Source organism: Salmo trutta, chromosome 6 (genome assembly GCF_901001165.1).
Source record: "Salmo trutta chromosome 6, fSalTru1.1, whole genome shotgun sequence".
Taxonomy (NCBI): Eukaryota; Metazoa; Chordata; class Actinopteri; order Salmoniformes; family Salmonidae; genus Salmo; species Salmo trutta.
Genome location: NC_042962.1, coordinates 28,546,387 through 28,566,540, shown reverse-complemented (window position 1 = coordinate 28,566,540; position 20,154 = coordinate 28,546,387). Strand labels below are relative to the sequence as shown.

Genomic DNA, 20,154 nt, shown 5'->3' with positions numbered 1-20,154 from the left:
GTGTGGAGTGCAATAGAGATTGTGTCATCTGTAGATCTGTTGGGGCGGTTTGCAAATTGGAGTGGGTCCAGGGTGTCTGGGATAATGGTGATAAGTGTGAGCCATGACCAGCCTTTCAAAGTATTTCATGGCTACAGATGTGAGTGCTACAGGGCGATAGTCATTGGGCACAGGGAGTGTGGTGGTCTGCTCAAAATATGTATGTATTACAGACTGGGTCAGGGAGAGGTTGAAAATGTCAGTGAAGACACTTGCCAGCTGGTCAGCGCAGGCTCTGAGCACACATCCTGGTAATTCGTCTGGCCCTGCGGCCTTGTGAATGTTAACCTGTTTAAAAAGTCTTACTCACATCGGCTGCGGGGAGCGTGATCACACAGTCGTCTGGAACAGCTGGTGCTCTTACACATGGTTCAGTGTTGCTTGGCTCGAAGCGAGCATAGAAGGCATTTAGCTCGTCTGGAAGGTTCGCGTAATTGGGCAGCTAGGTTTCCCTTTGTAATCCGTGGTAGCTCGCAAGCCCTGCCACATCAAGGAGAGTTATAGTGATCAACATTCAATTCCCTTTTAATTAAGAATCATCAGTTATAAACAACCAAATCCAGCCTTTTCAGAGCACTGCACAGCATAACATGTTGACGAACCAGTAGCTAACATTGGTACTGTATATCCTGAAATGGATGCATTGGCTACATGCTTTGCCTACTAAACAGCAGCGGCTGAGACACATTGAGAGAGCGAGATTGTCCTGCCCTTTTGACCGACAGAAGACCCAAGATGCTAATCCTGACCTTTCTCTCCACAGACAGACAGACAGACATGAGTTTCTGCTCTTTGCCCAAATATCACCTTCTCCATGTTCACCCACCAACCTGCCTATTTCTATCCTCTCTAGAGATATCACATTCGCCACCATTCACTAGGTATATGAAATATATGATCAAATGTATGTTTTCATGATATTACACTTCCAAAGGAAAGGCCTCTCATACAGGAAATTAGCAAACCAATAGTTTACTTCAGAGGGAGTACAATACTACTGTTTGGGCTGTATTGTACGTCCATTAAACCAAAATAAATAAAGAAGGGAACCCAGTAAAAGTTTGTGAGGAAGCTGGCTCAGCATTTTACAGTCTTTCAGGCTAGAACAGACAGAACTTTGCAACCGAATCTCCAAATAAAACGGCATAACTCCAGCAACAGAATTACGCCATGGCTTGAAGTTTAAATTACACCATCTGGTGCCGTATCTTCGTTGTCAGTCCCAAAAAGTTGAGGGATTAATTCTGAATTGTTAACGTTAGAGTTAAAGTTAGGGATAGGGTTAAACTTAAGTTTAGGCATTAATTGGGTAAGTTAAGGATTAAGGTTTAGGAAAGGCTTTAAAAAAACTAAAAAACGCATGCCTAGCACTGGGATTGAACACGCGACCCTTGGAGCTGGCGTCTACAGCTTAAACGCCCATTCACCATCCACAAAGCCCTAGTGAGCCTACTATACAGTAATAGGCGCTCACGCTGCCCCTAGTGGACAGGTATAGCTTCCACATTTTGCCAGGTCCAAACGTAATCTGATACCTGCAGAGTCAGTATCTCCTGGTGTCATAGCCACGGGAAGTAAGGGTGCTGAGGGTGCGGCAGCACCTCCTGATTAAAACATAATTATTATAATAATTAAAAGAAAGAAACTAGGCCTTTATTACTCTTGTTTGAGCGGAGAAAAATACTCCTCAGCAGAGCAGAGATAAATACTCCTCAGCCCCCCCCACCCCACATCGCAAATGTCACCCTATTCCCTATATAGTGCATTACCTTTGACAAGGTCCCATAGGGAATAGGGTGCCATTTGGGACGCAGCCGAGGAGACTGTTTTCATCCAGCTGAGCTGAATGTTAGAAAGACTGCACCAAAGCGGGTAGTATTTAACACAAGTCCTTTGGAAGCCTGAAAACCCTCTACAGCAGGGGTTTTCATCTCTTACCCTATGAGGTCCGGAGCCTGCTGGTTTTCTGTTCTACCTGATAATTAATTGTACCCACCTGGTGTCCCAGGTCTAAATGAGTTCCTAATTAGAGGGGAACAATGGAAAAAACACAGTGGAACTGGCTTCGAGGTCCAGAGTTACGTTTGAGGGCTATATAGTACCAACAAGAGTGTTGTGGGAGAGCTACTGTGGCAACAGTTACAAGAGCACAGCTGAACCCACAGTTTTCAGAAAAGTAGAAATAATCAACAACCACAGAAGTTCAACACTCACAGAACAGCTGAGCAGCAGGTTTGAATTCCCCATTATAACACCTAAACCCTTTATTACTGACCACAGTGGCTATGTTCCAAATGGCCCCTTATTCCCTATGTAGTGCCAATAGGGCTTTGGTAAAAGAAAAAAGTAGTGCACTATATAGGCAATGGGGTGCCAACGGGGAGTCTTTAAAGTTTTCTGAGCAGAGGTACTTATTACCCAGGATTTAATAATTCCAGACAAAGTCAAAATGTTATAAATAACAAGCTATAAAACGCTATGTGAAACAAATCCTGTACATTCTTCAAAAGCCAAGTCCTGTGAACATATCATCAACAAGCAATTAAATGAATGGTTTTCGCAGACTTGAAAATGAAATGAAAGCCCCAGAGCGGGTCTAGCAGCGGATGAAAAGGTTGACGTTCTCCTCTTTTGCTTAACTTTCTTTTAACTTTAATGGGCCTAAATTGGAAGGAACGTCATGCAAAGAGACAATTCTGGACCGCGCCCATGTAATCATTCCCATTCTGCCGTTTGAGAGGCCACAGCAAAAGGTTGAACTAATGCGCGCTTTGGGGTGAGATTCAGATCTAGGACCAACTTCCCATCCCCCAGTGGGAGAAATGCAAAACTGAACCAAGATCAGCATATAGGGCAGGTGTGAATTTTGGGATTTCGAATTCAACAAAAGGCAGCACAGACTTTTTGTTTTTACTTATTTGTTCATCCATACTTTATATCTACCTTTAGATGTTCCAGTGTGGCCTGGAGTGTTTTTTTTTTAACCCAAAATAATAATTCCTTTAAAATGCCAAATGCGGCCCGCGGGCCGTAGTTGCCCACCCCTGGTCTAGGGGCAACTTCACCGTATTCCAGCCCCACAAGTAAGGAGTTTTGAGAGGGGGAAAAAAAACTACTGGTACTGGTCATGTGATTGGCTTACTGTATGTATCCACTGCCCATCCTTTGGTGTCATGCAGTATGAGGTGGTATGTGATGGTACATACACAGTAAAAAACTGAAGTGATGTTTGATGGTGTGTGTGTAGTAAAAAGTGTAATGTGGTATGTGTGTATGTGATGTGTGAGTGGTAAAAGGTGTGCGTGCATGCGTGTGTGTGTGATGTGGTTTATGATGGTTTATGTGTATGTAGCGACGCAGGGAGTCGTGTGTGTGTGTGATGTGGTTTACGTCTATGTAGCGATGCAGGGAGTCGTGTGTGTGTGTGTGATGTGGTTTATATGATGGTTTATGTCTATGTAGCGACGCAGGGAGTCGTGTGTGTGTGTGATGTGGTTTATGATGGTTTATGTCTATGTAGCGATGCAGGGAGTCGTGTGTGTGCGTGCGTGCAGTGACGCAGCACTCTCTGCATCATCGTGACTCACTGGGAATCTGTTGGATCCTGTGGACCACCACAAAGGCATCGGAGAGGCCCACCTTCACCGGGTGATTGACAGAGCTGATCTGGGCCACCTCGATGGGGATCTGGAAGAGAGAGGAGAGACCAGTGGAGGGGCATCAATCACCAGCCGCCACACCTATCTAACTGAGCCGGCTGCAAACAGACCAAACCAGGCAGAGGCCTAACAGTTTCTGATGCTGATGGAAGGCTGGGGTAAATGTGTCCCAAATGACACCCTATACCGTTTATAGTGCACTTCTTTTGACCAGGGCCGGCACTATATAGGGAATAGGGTGCCATTTTGTGACGCAAGCCTACAGACAATGGGACTTCATTTACTGGCAAGAACAAAGAGCTTACAATCAACTCATCTCCCCAGAAAATCCAATTAATAACTCCACAAAACAAGTCCGGCGGGCTCAAACTTGAGAATGTAGAGCTCCTTGGAGAGACACACTTTTATTGTGTGGTGAAAGTGAAGTGAACACAGCAGTCACCTTTACGTCTTTACATGAAGGTGGATGAGGTGAGTGGTTAGAGAAAAGTACTCCCTGATTGGAATGGAGAGAAAGAGAGAGAGAGAAAGAGATATGTCGCGTCATGCCCTGATTGAGAACAGAGGTTGGAGAGCACAGAGCTTTATTTATCAACTCAATCACGGAGAGAATGTAATAAGTGCTCCGTCGCCACAAGGAAGAGAGGGTGAGGAATGAGAGAGCGAGAGAGAGAAACAGAGAGAGAGAAATGGAAACAGAGAGAGAGAGAGAGAGAGAAATAGAGAAACAGAAAGAGATGGAGAAGGAGAGAGCGGTGAACGTGAAGAATTCCCTGCTCCTCACAAGCTGGGTGTGACGTAATGTCACTCCTATAACCCTATAGCTGGGTTAGCTGACAACGTCACGAAAATGATGCGTGAGCATTGCAGAGGCCGTGTGTTGATTCTGAAAGTTCAGATAACTAGCAACAATGACAAGAAGCTGCCATGTGGGGGGAATCGTAGGTGGCTCGTTTCAGCTAGTTTTATCTTGTTCTTGATACCATGTCTTGTTTAGCTAATTATCGCTATCTAGCTAGCCAACAACTGTAACGATATATTTGAGAGACAACAAGTACTCATTGTGCAAATGTATTTATGTTCTCAATAAACATTTGGAGAGAAAATAAAGTGTGCATGTTGTCAACAATCCTTTGATTCTAAACGAATCCCTTCTGTTTTCCTCAAGGGTTGCGCACAGATCGGTTTTGTTGCTAAGCAATCCACCCATCTGTGGGAGATAGCTGGAGGGAGGAGCAGCGAGAGAAATAAAGAGAGACAGTGCGAGAGGGACTGAGAGTAGCAGAAATAGAGAAAGCGAGAGAAAGAGGCAGAGGGGAGGGACATATAGCCTAGATAGGGAGCAACAGAGAGAGAGAGAGAGAGAGAGAGAGAGAGAGAGAGAGAGGCATATGTAGATAAAGAGAACGAGAGAGAGGTTTAATACGTCGATAAAGAGAAAGAGAGAGAGACCTCTTTGTAGGCGAAGACGATCCTGCCGTCGCTGTGCAGTGTGGCCTGAAAGGTGAAGCTGCCCAGGTTGTAGCTGTCCTGCAGGTGGACATGGTCCCACTGGACTACCAGAGCAGTGCCTGGATGAGGGAAAGGGAAAGAGGGAGACTGTCAGAACCTTAGACAATCAAACAGGACCACATAACCACACAGGACCATGCAAAACCACAAAGAACCACTTAGGACCAGATATAACCACTTAGAACAACACAGTACCGCACAGAACAACATACTGTATAACCACACAGGGCCACACAGAACTACATATAAACACACAGTTCCACACAAAACCACATAGAACCACACATGACCATACAGAATAATATAGAAACACATAGAACCACACAGGACCATACAGAACCACTTAGAACCATATATAACAGGTGTGGGAAACCTAGGGGTTTAAAACTGGATAGAAAGTATGTAGAAATCGGTCCCCAAAGAAGTCTATGCAGCCCCCTGAATTTTGAAAACCCAATGTTGCCCTTTGAGACAAAATGATTACCCACCCCTGATATATAACTACACAGGACAATAGAGAACTACATAGACCTACATAGATTTCTATTAGATACGAATATGGAGAGCAAAACCCAGAGGAGGCAAGGTTCCTTAAGTTTCAAACATTGCCTGAGGCATCCAGGGTAGCCAAAATGAGTTGTGACATGCGTCTTCTCTGATACCACAGTTTCACCTTCTCAGATTATAAAAGATACATGCAAGCCTAGTAAATTCAGCAAAAAAAGAAACATCCTCTCACTGTCAACTGTGCTTATTTTCAGCAAACTTAACATGTGTAAATATTTGTATGAACATAACAAGATTCAACAACTGAGACATAAACTGAACAAGTTCCACAGACATGTGACTAACAGAAATGGAATAATGTGTCCCTGAACAAAGGGGAGGTCAAAATCAAAAGTAACAGTCAGTATCTGGTGTGGCCACCAGCTGCATTAAGTACTGCAGTGCATCTCCTCCTCATGGACTGCACCAGATTTGCCAGTTCTTGCTGTGAGATGTTACCCCACTCTTCCACCAAGGCACCTACAAGTTCCTGGACATTTCTGGGGGGAATGGCCCTAGCCCTCACCCTCCAATCCAACAGGTCGCAGATGTGCTCAATGGGATTGAGATCTGGGCTCTTCGCTGGCCATGGCAGAAAACTGATATTCCTGTCTTGCAGGAAATCATGCACAGAACGAGCAGTATGGCTGGTGGCATTGTCATGCTGGAGGGTCATGTCAGGATGAGCCTGCAGGAAGGGAGGAGGATGTCTTCCCTGTAACGCACAGCGTTGAGATTGCCTGCAATGACAACAAGCTCAGTCCGATGATGCTGTGACACACCGCCCCAGACTATGACGGACCTTCCACCTCCAAATCCATCCCGCTCCAGACTACAGGCTTCGGTGTAACGCTCATTCCTTCGACGATAAACGTAAATCCGACCATCACCCCTGGTGAGACAAAACCGTGACTCATCAGTGAGCACTTTTTGCCAGTCCTGTCTGGTCCAGCGACGATGGGTTTGTGCCCATAGAAGATGTTGGAGGCGGTGATGTATGGTGAGGACCTGCCTTACAACAGGCCTACAAGCCAACAGTCCAGCCTCTCTCAGCCTATTGCAGACAGTCTGAGCACTGATGTAGGGATTGTGGTTCTTGGTGTAACTCGGGCAGTTGTTGTTGCCATCCTGTACCTGTCCCGCAGGTGTGATGTTCGGATGTACCGATCGTGCAGGTGTTGTTACACGTGGTCTGTCATTGCGAGGACGATCAGCTGTCCTTCCTGTCTCCCTGTAGCACTGTCTTAAGCGTCTCACAGTACGGACATTGCAATTTATTGCCCTGGCCACATCTGCAGTCCTCATGCCTCCTTGCAGCATGCCTAAGGTACATTCACGCAGATGAGCAGGGACGCTGGGCATCTTTCTTTTGGTGATTTTCAGAGTCAGTAGAAAGGCCTCTTTAGTGTCCTAAGTTTTCATAACTATGACCTTAATTGCCTACCGTCTGTAAGCTGTTAGTGTCTTAACGACCGTTCCACAGGTGCATGTTCATTAATTGTTTATGGTTCATTGAAGCATGGGAAACAATGCTTAAACCCTTTACAATGAAGATCTGTGAAGTTATTTGTTTTTTTACGAATTATCTTTGAAAGACAGGGTCCTGAAAAAGGGACGTTTCTTTTTTTGCTGAGTTTATATTCCAGTAAACAAAACTCCTTGCAACATACAGGCTACATTTAATTGTTTTTGAAGAATCAGGAGGAAGTTCACATGAAGTACTCTGCACTGGATGGGGGGGGGGTTGAAATCATTTCAGTATTCAAATAGTATCCTTCTTTTTTTTGTTGGATATCAGTATATTCGAAATACATTCGTTTTTTTAAACGCACATTTTTAACCTGAGCACTGCTGCGCGTGGTAGAGGCTGGCGCTCTATTGCTGCATCTGTGCCTGCAGAGGTTATATGGGGCGGTGTGTGTAGCGAGCAGAGGGAGGGAGAGAGAGAGAGAGAGAGAGAGACGCCAAGGCAACTCGGCTACAGCCAAGACTAGCTAACTTGTAGCAGCCACAATGTTATTCATCATCCCACATAACTGTGCCTGTCTTGACTGGAGTAGCTAGGCTGATTGAAGCCACATGCTGCGCTTTCTCCTCAACCCCATTCAGATAAAACAGCCGACCTGTTGGTTGCTCGTTGTAGCCTTCACGCTAACTTTTATAGCTTTTTTGGTTTTTCTTTTTGTTCAATCATTGCATTACATTAGTGAACTCTCACTCCCATTTGCTACACATTGAGCCTCTTTGATTGGACAACATAAACAACAAGACAGGTGAAGGCTACCGGTCTTTTTATTGGGCGCACGTGCATGTCAAAAAACGACATTGAGAAGTTTGTTATTTTATTCCATGAATCATTTGAAATGTCATGGTATATCCGTGTGTATAACAATGTTACACTGATATTGTCATTTCATTTAGAAAAAGCACTCAGGTTATAGAGGCCTGTTTTCGCTCCAAAATGTATTTGAACACTAACATCCGTTCAGATATTCAAATAACCGTGCACAGCCCTACCCCGGGTGCAAACCTCACGTTCCTCCCCCATGCCGTTTTGATTTAGTGTGGACTTCGGAGAGCCTTTGGATGTGAAAGGGATGCCTTTGCTCTCCCATGCAGCCAGACAGTCATTTGGCCAAGAGCCAGAGCAATAAAGGTTTGTTAACACAAGTAATCAATTTTTCCATCACACAGCCAGAACCTCTCTCCCGTCCAAAGTAAAGTGGGGATTTCGTTTCTCTGCTGACAGCTAGGAGTACTGCAGCTGTAGAGCTACAGGAAACCCCCGTAATATCCACACCTGGCCTCCAGAAGGCTTATGCATGAGGCTGATGCTACAGGATTCTCGATGACCTGGCCGGGGCATGGGGCTGCATGCTTGATGTAGAGAGGACAGGAATCGAGGCAGGGCATGGCAGTGGCCCGCGTCCCAAATGGCACCCTATTCCCTATATAGGAAATTGGGGTGCCCTATGTGCCCTGGTCAAACGTGTTGCACTATATAGCGAATAGGGTGCCGTTTGGGATGCAGCCAGCGGTTGTCACAGTAACCCTGTCTGTTCTGAATACTCTATCCATCTGACTGAGAATGGGTCCTGGCTAGAACAGTGTACAGGGGGCTGGGAACGCAACGCTACTCTGCTTGGATTCTGTTTTGGATGGGGAGGGAGGGAGGGAGAGGGGGCAATTGAGGGTAAATTGAAGACGTGTAGAGGTAGCCAGAGGTATAGGTAGATTGGAGGAGGGAAAAGAGAGTAGTGTGACTACTCCTTGTTGGCCGTGTGAGTTCCACCAGTCAGCGCTATAAAAGGTAAGCCTAATAGAAGTCCGGAGCCTACTTAAAATGCATTGAGTTCAGAGAGAAAGCAGCCGTGCTATCTGGGGCTCCCTCTTCTAAAAATACAGACTGGGTGAGAATGAGTGCACTGCACAAGCTGGCCTTGTTTTTCCCTAAAATGGCTTATATGCTGCAGAAAGATAGGCAAAAAAAAATATTTCTCGACACACTGGGAATAGTGTACTAGTCGGCAGGGGGACGATGACTGCATAGGGCTCGAAAATGTTGAAAACACATAGACACAACTTCTTACAACGTTGAATACTTCTTAAAGTGAGAAAGAGAGGCTGTCAGTGGGTCCCCATGGGGGGGATACATTTAAAGTAGATGAATCACGTTTTAATTGGATGTGTATGAGGTTGAGAGGCAAGGCTGAGGTTCCAGTCTACATGCAGCCTTGGCAGGCCACTGCCTGATGGATGGACTGGTAAAGAGCATCTAGGCTGGGTATCGATCAGCTGCCACACTGCCTAACCCATGATGGAAATGGTCCACTGGAAAAGGTCATTCAGCTGGTCAGTCACTAACTGCATCCTAAATGACACCCTATCCCCCAAACAGGGTATAGGGTGCCATTTGGGAGGCATACACTGATTTGGGGAGATTGGCGAGCAATGGAGGCCTACATGGTCAGAGAAGAGATTCCAACCATAAGATTGACCTGTTTTGAAAGAGCCCATTATTAGCTTTTTTTTTCTTCTCACCAATAGTCTGTGCTTCTGGCGCAGTTCGTCATGTGCTACAGCATGCCTTTGAGAGCCATGGGTCTCAGCGTTTGCATCTTGCAAGTTACACACTGCTGTCAGACGTGGGATCTTGTAGCTGGAGTTGCTACAATCTTAAGGACAGAGCATAGACAAATTAGGGACTGAGTGCCACGTACCGTTGTCAAAGTAGATGACGGTTGAGTTCCTGGAGACACTGGGGTCAAAGTTGGCCATGAGGGGGGCGATGTACTGGGTGGCCGTCAGCATCCTGTGGACCACATCACCCGTGTAGATGAACCCTGAGGAAGAAACACAGAGCGGGTAGTACTCATTAATTACGACAGTCGCCACCCCACAACAAGTCGGCATGTCAATGACTGAGGGCCTACTATTATTCCACTCGTTTCAAGGTCTCTCTCGCTCTCACGTGTCAAGGTCAGACAGGTGCTGCCCCCTTTCGGTCAGGTGCAGTCCAATAAACCACCGAACTTCGGCAAGTCAAGATGCATATCTGTTTATCTTTCCACACGTTTACAAAATGGTCCATCATATCCCCGCTGACCCCCAGCCACGGGCTTCCTAACCCCCCACCTGCATCAGCTGCTTGGTCCTGCTGATTAATTAGCTAATTATATTCCATAAAATAAAACCTGAAGGGCTTCAAAGAGGAAATGCTGATTTAGCAGAGTAAATTCACTCATCATATAATGGAGTTTCTCAGTCATGTTCCCTGGCGAAGCTTCCCTCTCTGCCTGACAGTCTCAAACCAGACACGCAGGCGAGCACGCACACGCACGCGCACACGCACGCACACACACACAGTCAGTGACAATAAGGACTTTGTTAAGGGCTTCCACTCTGTTCAGTCTCACAACAAGGTGGTGTTTGTATGACAGGTTAGAGTCACAGAGGACTGTTTCTTCTTCAGCCATTAGAGACAGTTAGAAGGCTGGTGAAAGGTTGCCTGCTGCTTTCTCACTCGGCTTTTCCACAGTGTGAGTGTGTGTGTGTGTGTGTGTGTGTGTGTGTGTGTGTGTGTGTGTGTGTGTGTGTGTGTGTGTGTGTGTGTGTGTGTGTGTGTGTGTGTGTGTGTGTGTGTGTGTGTGTATATACTCGCATCATCTAAATACAGCTCCATCAGAGAGGACATCAATAGAAAAAAGTTGTCCTTTGTTTCTCAGTTGGTAGAGCATGGTGGGTTTGAGTCCTGTGACCACCCATACGGTAAATGCATGCACACATGACTGTAAGTTCCTTCGGACGAACGCATCTGGCTGAAACTTTTGTACAGCAAGAAAAAGCTAAAAAAAATAAAAAATATGGAAAAAACCTAAACAGTGTTCTTCAAAGGACACTCATAGCTGCAGCCAATTCACTGCCAGCTCGTGTCACCATATGTCTTCACCAACAGCAGACGTGCTGTAAAGAAAACAACACATTACGACAGAGGCCAAGAACACGGCCCCTCCCCTTAAGGACCGCACAGTCAAGTGCAGCCCCCATCCAGCGGTGTGTGTGTGTGTGTGTGTGTGTGTGTGTGTGTGTGTGTGTGTGTGTGTGTGTGTGTGTGTGTGTGTGTGTGTGTGTGTGTGTGTGTGCGCGTGTGTGCCCCCACCCAGTGCAGTCAGCAGAGCACAGAGCTGTGGAGATACAGGAGAACCGGAGGATAGAAGGAGGATCGAAGGAGGAGGGGGAGTTGAGTGACTACAGTAAGCCTACCTGTCGGTCTACTAGGTAAACATGGGGGAGGGAGAGAGAGAGATTTAGCAAGAGATAAGAGGGTGGAGATTTGGGGCTACGCTCCCTCCCTCCCTCCCTCCCTCCACACTGAGGAGAATGACACAAATGTTTCAACTCTGACTCAATCAGTGCATTCAATCAGCTGTAGTGTTTACCCAATAGCCCAACCATGTGCCTTTTCTCCGACACACCTGGTCTCCCCACCTTTCTCTTTGTATCTTGAAACAGCACAGAATGGGCCCAGACAAAGACGCACAGTGTAGGCCCACATAACCACACAAAGGCCATCAGGGACACACACAGGCAAAACGCACGCACAGAGACACATGCACGTGGGCACACTCACACGCAAGAATGCGCGGACGCACGTGCACACACGCACCATCCTCTATGTTAAATTCAGCCTGTTGGGAGACTTTTGGCTCTGTGCCTGCTTCTCCAGGTCAAAGGAGAGAGGCTTTTCCTAAAAATCTGTTGCAAACACAAAAACATTAAACCAACAGCTTGGGGAAAATGCGACAGTCTCGCAGTACACTTAAGAGCAGACACCCAGAGAGAGAGCCATTCAATAGAGCGGGCAGTCAAATTCATTATGGCCGTCACTTTAAGGACGGTTTTGAAACTGGATAGTAGGAGTGGGAGTAGAAGAGTAAGAATTCAACAGAGAATGAGAGAAAGAGAAAAGGGGTGAGTGTGTGGGGGACGGAGATGGTGAAGGCGAAGAGAGAGAGAAAGAGAGAGAGGGAGAGAGAGAGAGAAACAGAGACAGAGACAGATAGTGAGAGGGATAAGAGATTTTGTTCCATTTCTAGTTCCACCTCTGTTTATATGTTCTGGTGTCAGGGAGTACTGTTCTGTATATAGAGGGAAAACATGAATGGGCATTACCAGAACCTCTTGACCAAGCACTCTACTTTATTAAACATTCTGTCCAAACAACCCAATTGTTTTTCCATACTGAGCCTTTGCTAAATTCTGGAGAGATTTCATAGGAGCAGCCAGCATAGAAGGAACACACAGACACAGACACACACACACACACACACACACACACACACACACACACACACACACACACACACACACACACACACACACACACACACACACACACACACACACACACACACACACACACACACACACACACACACACACACTTTCTATCTCTCTGTATTCGCCTTGAGCGTCTGCTGCGTGTCTGGCCATTACCTTATCTCACAAACAGCGGCAGAGAAAAACATCTCTTCAATTAAGGGAGAGGCTGCCCTCATTTTGTCTGTGTAATCATAATGACTGTGGCTTATCAGACACTAGAGGCACACACATAGAGAAAGCCTTTGTTAGCATAGGCTCACAGGAAGAGAGGAGAAACAACTGGACAAACTGCTGTCGCCATACTGAGTGACCACCTTGTGTCTCTCGGCTTCCTCCCCGTGTCTGTCTCTTTCTCTCTCTACTTCATCTGTTCGCCTGTTAGTGTGCAAGTGCTTGTGTGTGGCTAGAAGATATAGGTTGTGTGTGTGTGTGTGTGTGTGTGTGTGTGTGTGTGTGTGTGTGTGTGTGTGTGTGTGTGTGTGTGTGTGTGTGTGTGTGTGTGTGTGTGAGCGTGTGTGTGAGCGTGTGTTTACTGGCTGCCTTGTTATTCCACTGCATTCCACACTTAGAAAAAAGGGTTCTAAAAGGGTTCTTTGCAGAGGGATAGGTTTCTACTAATAACTGTTTTCATCTGAAGAACACTTTTTGGAAGAGAAAAGTTCTTTGTAAGGAAAATGGTTCTACCTAGAACCTTTAACATCCTAAGAACCGTATTAGGAAGAAAGGGTTCCTCGACGATTCTTTGGAAGTCAAGAAGGGTTCTACATAGAACCCTTCTGAATGTAAATACGTTTTTTAATTGTAATTTTTTATTTATTTGAAATAGTGCCTGAGCATTAGTGTTTACCTCAGAGCTTGAGTAATCAAAGTAAAGTTTAAAAAGATAGGCGTGAGAATGTTTTAAACTGTACCTATATGGGAACATTTGTGCATGTACAGTATCTGGTATTCCCTTAATCATTTCAAATAACAGTACTAACATAGTTGATATCTTTACCATGATTTCTGTCTTGATTTTAATTTCTAGTGTTGATTCAGGAGTAAAATTAACTTAACACTCAGTGGTGTACAAGTGTTGTCTGTTGGTATTAATAACCAGAGTCGAGTGTGATTGTTTTACTCTACACAGATTAAAAATGACAATCAAAACCACACCCATCATTGTCATATTTCCCAGAATGCTCTATTGTAGGTTGATTTTCACAATTGCTTGTATCAATATCTGTGTTTTTGCATGTACATTGATTGATTAATTAATCTTATGCTACTCAAATATAAATAACATAAATGTTTCTAACATAATCCAATCTGTTACTTGGATTTATTGCACCTGTTAATGCAATGGTTATTCCACTTTAGATGATTTAGGTAGTCTCATTAATGAATCTTCCCTACCTTGGCAGTTGTTCTCAATGCACGTTCCAGGTGATTAAAAGTTCAAATCGTTGAATATCCTCACACTGGCTGGATTCCAATATGCATTACACATCACTTTGCAAGCCAAGCATAATGTGACTTGCAGGCCTGATGTGGAATGTAAACCAGGAGTTTCCTAACAACACTGACTTATGGTATAACTAAGCTCTCAAAGAAAGGCCTTATCATTTACACATACTCATTCAAAGGTTTTTCTTTATTTGGACTATTTTCTACATTGTAGAGTAGTAGTGAAGATAAAGAAAAACCCTTGAATGAGTAGGTGTTCTAAAACTTTTGAATGGTAGTGTATGTAATGTATTGTCAGAGTTTAATTTCAAAGGCTAATAAGGTTGGCGGAACCGTTCATAGAGGGTTCTAGGAAGAACCTTTAGATTGTTTTTACACTGCTGCTACTCGCTGTTTATTATCTATGCATAGTCACTTTACAAATTACCTCGACTAACCTGTACCCCCGCACATTGACTCGGTACCGGTACCCCCTGTATATAGCCTTGTTATTGTTATGTCATTTTTTTGTCTTACTTTTTTCTTTTTTTTCTTTTTTTTCCTTTAGTTTATTAAGTAAATATTTTCTTAACTCTATTTCTTGAACTGCATTGTTGGTTAAGGGCTTGTAAGTAAGCATTTCACGGTAAGGTCTACACCTGTTGTATTCGGTGCATGTGACAAATAACATTAGATTTGATTTAGATGATAAAAGGGTTATTGGTAGAACCGTTACAGAGGGTTCTAGAAGAACCCTTCATATACACGTAGGGTTCTAGCTAGAACCCTTTACAGAGGGCTCTATGAAGAACCACACACTGAAGAACCCTACCTTTTGTTCTAGTAGTGCACACACGTCAGCCCTGTGGTTTTCCCCCCTTAAAATAAAGTATGTGTCCCAAATGGTAAACTATTCCCTAGTGCATTACTTTTGACCAGGGCCCATCACTAAAAAGGGAATAGGGTGCTATTTGGGATGCAACCAAAGCCTCCAACCAAAGTGTTCCTGGAGAAAAACACAGCCGCTGAACCCAATGCATGTGTGTATGGTGAAATCTGGAGCTGAGGGTGAAGTGTGTGTGTGTGTGTGTGTGTGTGTGTGTGTGTGTGTGTGTGTGTGTGTGTGTGTGTGTGTGTGTGTGTGTGTGTGTGTGTTTCAGGGTTTTGACAGGGGGCCAGTTCTGGGCCAGTAAAGGCATCACACTGCTGGGTTTCTACCTTGGCTGTCTCTGACAGCTGGGGTTACGGCGGGATCAGATCACATATCACCACACTGTGTCCCAAATGGCACTCTATTATATAGTGCGCTACTTTTGACCAGGTAGGGAATAGGGTGCCGTTTGGGACCGATAAGACCGGTCTCTAGCGCTACAACCTCCTACCTCTAGACACTTCTCTACATTTGGCTCCAGCAGCACTAACAACACTTCACGTCACAACAACACTTCTTGTGTGACTTCTGTTATTAGGTGATTCATTTCTAAGTGTTGAAGCAACACCATGTCAAACACCACTTCGTTTGATAATGTGCTATGTGATTTGTCTGTAAATGGGCCTGACCTCTGTGTTGACCCCTATCCTCAGTGCGGCTGAGACACTTCTCAACTCAACTCCATTCACTGAGTGTACAAAGCATTCAGAACGCCTTCCTAATTTCCCCTCAGAAAAGCCTCAACTCGTCGGGGCATGGACTCCACGAGATGTCGAAAGCAGTTCCACAGGGATGCTGGCTCATGTTGACTCCAATGCTTCCCACAGTTAGGTCAAGTTAGCTGGATGTCCTTTGGGTGGTGGATCATTCTTGATACACACGGGAAACCCTGCAGTTATTGCCCCAGACCCTCTGAATGGCACATATACACCATCCATGTCCCAATGGTCTCAAGGCTTAAAGATTATTCTTTAACCTGTCTCCTCCCCTTCATCTACACTGACTGAAGTGGATTTAACAAGTGACATCAATAAGGGATCACATCTTTCACCTGGATAGTCTGTCATGGAATGAGCAGGTGTTCATAATGTTTTGTACACTCAGTTGATTGACGATGTCCATAACAGGACTACTGCTGAGACTGTGGCTGTCCTAATATGGACAGCTCGGTACTGCTCCTGTCCTATCCCCTTCCTGGCTGCATGCAGGGCCATATGTCTCCAGCCTTAGACCCACACCATCCCCCACTGTCTCTCTAGCTTGACGCTCACAGGAGGATAACACAATTCCAATGGAGGAACAGAAGGTTGGAGCAGGGCAGAGCTGGAGGGGTGGAAAGGCTAGCTAAATGGATAAATGAGTTGGGAGGCAGAGGAGAGGAAGGAGGGAGGGAGGAACAGAGGATGATAGAGAGATGAAGGGAGGGGTAGACACTGAAATGGAGGTGTGTGAACAGGGATTTACAGAGGCAGAGTCCTGGAGCCTGCGGTGAGCTGATAGCAGTTCCTCCTCCTCCTCCCCCTCCTCTTCCTCCTCTCCTCCATCACTCCGTCTCTCTCTGGAGGCATGTAGGGACTCTTTATCTACTGTGGGGTAGCTGCTAGCTGCTAACAGCATTTGATAGCGTCCCGAATGGCATCCTATTCCCTATAGGGTGCACTACTTTTGACCAGAAATCTACGGGCTCTGGTCAAAAGTAGTGCACCCTATAGGGAATAGGGTTCCATTTGGGACACACACTATTCATCTCTCATGACTACAACACTGTTCTGGAAGCTCCATGCTCTACAGGATAACTCTGAGGTAGTGAGATATACTATAGCTAGGGAGGAACATTCACCTTGTCCAATAATAGTCTAAGAAATCAGGAAAATGACATATTCGCATGATGATAATGGCGATTGTGATTTATTTTCTTCCATTACGATTACAGTCTAATGTCAGCATACATTGCTGGAATAGTTGGGTACGGTTTAAGCATGACTCCTTGATGTGATAATAGCCACTAAAGACGTTGTGGTTTCACCCTCAGTCTCGGTGGAAAATACTCCTCCCCCTCCTCCTCCCTTCTTCTCCTCCTCCTTTCTTCTCCTCCTCCTTCCTTCACCTCCCTAGTGCTGTTGGAACATTTACTAACACACTCGCCTCTTTTGTAACGTGTCTGACTTGCTCTGGTCCATTACACACACAAACACACAAACCCACCCCACAGATATAGAAAGGACGAAGCGTTGTCATAATTTGACCATTTTCTTCTTAATATTCATACTGTCATATCACTCCCATTTCACATGTATATCAATGGATTATTATTTCACTCCTATTTTACATGTATATTAATGGGTTATTATATCACTCCTATTTCACAGGTACTGCATATCAATGGGTTATTATTTCACTCCTATTTCACATGTATATTAATGGGTTATTATATCACTCCTATTTCACAGGTACTGTATATCAATGGATTATTATTTCACATGTATATCAATGGGTTATTATATCACTACTATTTCACATGTACTGTATATCAATGGGTTATTATATCACTCCTATTTCTCATGTACTGTATATCAATGGGTTATTATATCACTCCTATTTCACATGTGTATCAATAGGTTATTATTCCAGCACTTAGCAGTGCAGGTCCTTTTCCAAATCCAAACTCTGGTCTGGTTCTCTCTCCAACATAATCTGCATCCCAAATGGCACCCTATTCCCTATACAGTGCACTACTTTTGACCAGAGCCCTGGTCTAAAGTAGTGCACTATGTAGAGAATAGGGAGCCACTTGGGATGTATTCCAGGACCGGCTGGTATTGCTGAGTGTTGGGTACTGGGAGTGGTGGTGGTTTTCCCCAGGTCTAGCAGGCTGGCCACTGGTGCTGAGTGTTGTAAGTGGTTTTGTACCAGTCTAACTGGCTGCCTGGAAGACTTGTGCTGAGGGCTGTTAGTGGTTTTGTACTGCGGTCTGTGCCAGATGAGAGTTTTCAAAGCTCAATTTGTTTGGCTGGCCTGGCAGTCGACAGACTGTGACGAGGCGAGATAAATAACCTTCTGTTTGACCCTTTACAATTCTCAGCATTCAGATATCAATCACACACACACACACACACACACAAAGGTACAAACAAACAGAATCAAAAACACAAGCACGCACACGCGAGAGAGAACATGCACCCACGCATTCACGCACGCACGCACACACACACACACACACACACACACACACACACACACACACACACACACACACACACACACACACTAAAAGCTTCTGTACACCAGCAATGATTTCTCTAACCTCATTACAAACTCTTCTAAACCCTGGAGCAATAAAGCAATGGCTGTATAATTAAGCAATAAGGCCGGGGGGGTGCGGTATATGGCCAATATAACACAGCTAAGGGCTGTTCTTACAGTTTTTTACAATCCCTTTGGCACTCATTTCAGAACCTTGTGGTCATTTTTCAAAACTCTAGACACAAAACTCAAAACGGTCATCACTTGTAACACAGGCTGTCCAATGTTCAAAACATTGCATTGTGCATTCATATCTTTAAAGAAACCTTGCACTTGCAGAATCATTGGTTCAAATAACTCATTTATCATGAAATATCATAGGAACATTCATTTAGATCACCCACACACAAGATACTGATAGTTTCACTGTGTAGTTGTTCGTACAATCATTAAATATTGTAGTACAAAATATGTGATACATGTTTCATTATGCTACTACACGTAAATACATCACTGTAAAAGGACTAGTAGAGAGAATACTACAGACACAGTGGAATCATTGAACAAAATATTAAATGTATTGGTGAAATACAATAAAATCACAACATAGGTTTCTTTGAATCAAAGCAAAAATAATTAGCTACAAAAAAAGAAAAAACATTTAAAGGTAAACTGCAGTGTTCCTCACCTGGCTTACTGTAAAAAGCAAAACAAAGGCTTGATTACTGTACTTCTATATTTCCATCAACCCTGTCTTGTGGATTTGGCCACAGGTTCTCATCCACATCACAATTGATGTTTAATTAGCCAAACATCTTGGGAAGAATCTTCGGGCATGGTGAATCCAGGCCTGACACTGGTCTGCAGTGATGTCATTGCATGCGTCATCCATAGCCTGGAGAAGGGCGGCTTGTTCATGAGGCCGCCTATCATATACCGTCCACCTCCATGTAGAGAAAAATTCCTCAATCGGGTTAAGGAAAGGAGAGTATGGGGGTAAGTACAGGGTGGTAAATTGTGGATGAGCCTGAAACCATGCTTGCACCATTTGAGCATGGTGGAACCTGACATTATCCCACACAATGACATAAGTCACGCCATCAGCTCTACAGACTTGATTTAGCTCATCAAGGAAGGTTACAAGGAGAGAAGCATTATATGATCCAATACGAGGTCTGCGTCCCACCACACCATCTTCCGATATAGCCGCACACATGGTGATGTTGGCCCCACGTTGTCCAGGTACTTGGCTGGTTGCCCGCTGGCCAATGAAATTCCGACCTCTCCTCCTTGTCTTGGCCAGGTTGAAGCCTGCCTCGTCCAAAAAGAGGAAATTGTGACGGTTTTCGTCAGCATCCAGCTCCATCACCCTCTAAAAAGACATTTTGGAAAGAAAATTACTGATTACAATGATGTAGAAGTTTGGGGGAATTTTTCACAACAGGCATCTTGAAACTGAACGTACCTGAACATACTCAGTTCTCAGTTGCTTCACTCTGTCTGCATTTCTTTCAAAAGGTACACGGTATAGCTGTTTTAGAGACACCTGGTGCCTTTTCAGCATGCGTGCAATTGTCGGCAAACTTATGGCTTCCACATTGTTGAACATGTCGTCATTGTCCAAGATGTGCTGACGAATTTCTGTAAGGTGAATATAATTTCTGGCCCGAACCAAATTGACCACAGCCCACTCTTGTTGGTCAGTCAGAATTTTGCCTCTGCCTCCCCTATTTGGCCAAGTCTCAATTCTGAAGGGAAAATTACAGTAAGAACACATTTAGTCACATCACCTACTCTGTGGTGCACATTGGCATGCAGTATACAGTCATTTGACAATTGAGAGTAGCCTAATGTTTAGTGCATGCCGAAGACTTACCGGTTCTCATTGCGGAAAGTTCTGATGATTGAGGCCACGGT

The 20,154-nt window shown here is 44.7% G+C and overlaps 1 protein-coding gene across 2 annotated transcripts in view; it reads right to left on the bottom strand.

Annotated features, from left to right (window-relative positions):
- The window catches only part of plxdc2b (plexin domain containing 2b), a 184,731-nt gene that overhangs the window by 41,991 nt on the left and 122,586 nt on the right, over window positions 1-20,154 (bottom strand). For both annotated transcript variants that reach the window (XM_029756080.1, XM_029756081.1), the window contains exons 5-7: window positions 9,977-10,099; window positions 5,151-5,269; window positions 3,627-3,726 (exon numbers count right to left, since the gene is read on the bottom strand). In XM_029756080.1, the coding sequence (XP_029611940.1) occupies window positions 3,627-3,726; window positions 5,151-5,269; window positions 9,977-10,099 (342 nt within the window). The remainder of the gene's footprint in view (window positions 1-3,626; window positions 3,727-5,150; window positions 5,270-9,976; window positions 10,100-20,154) is intronic.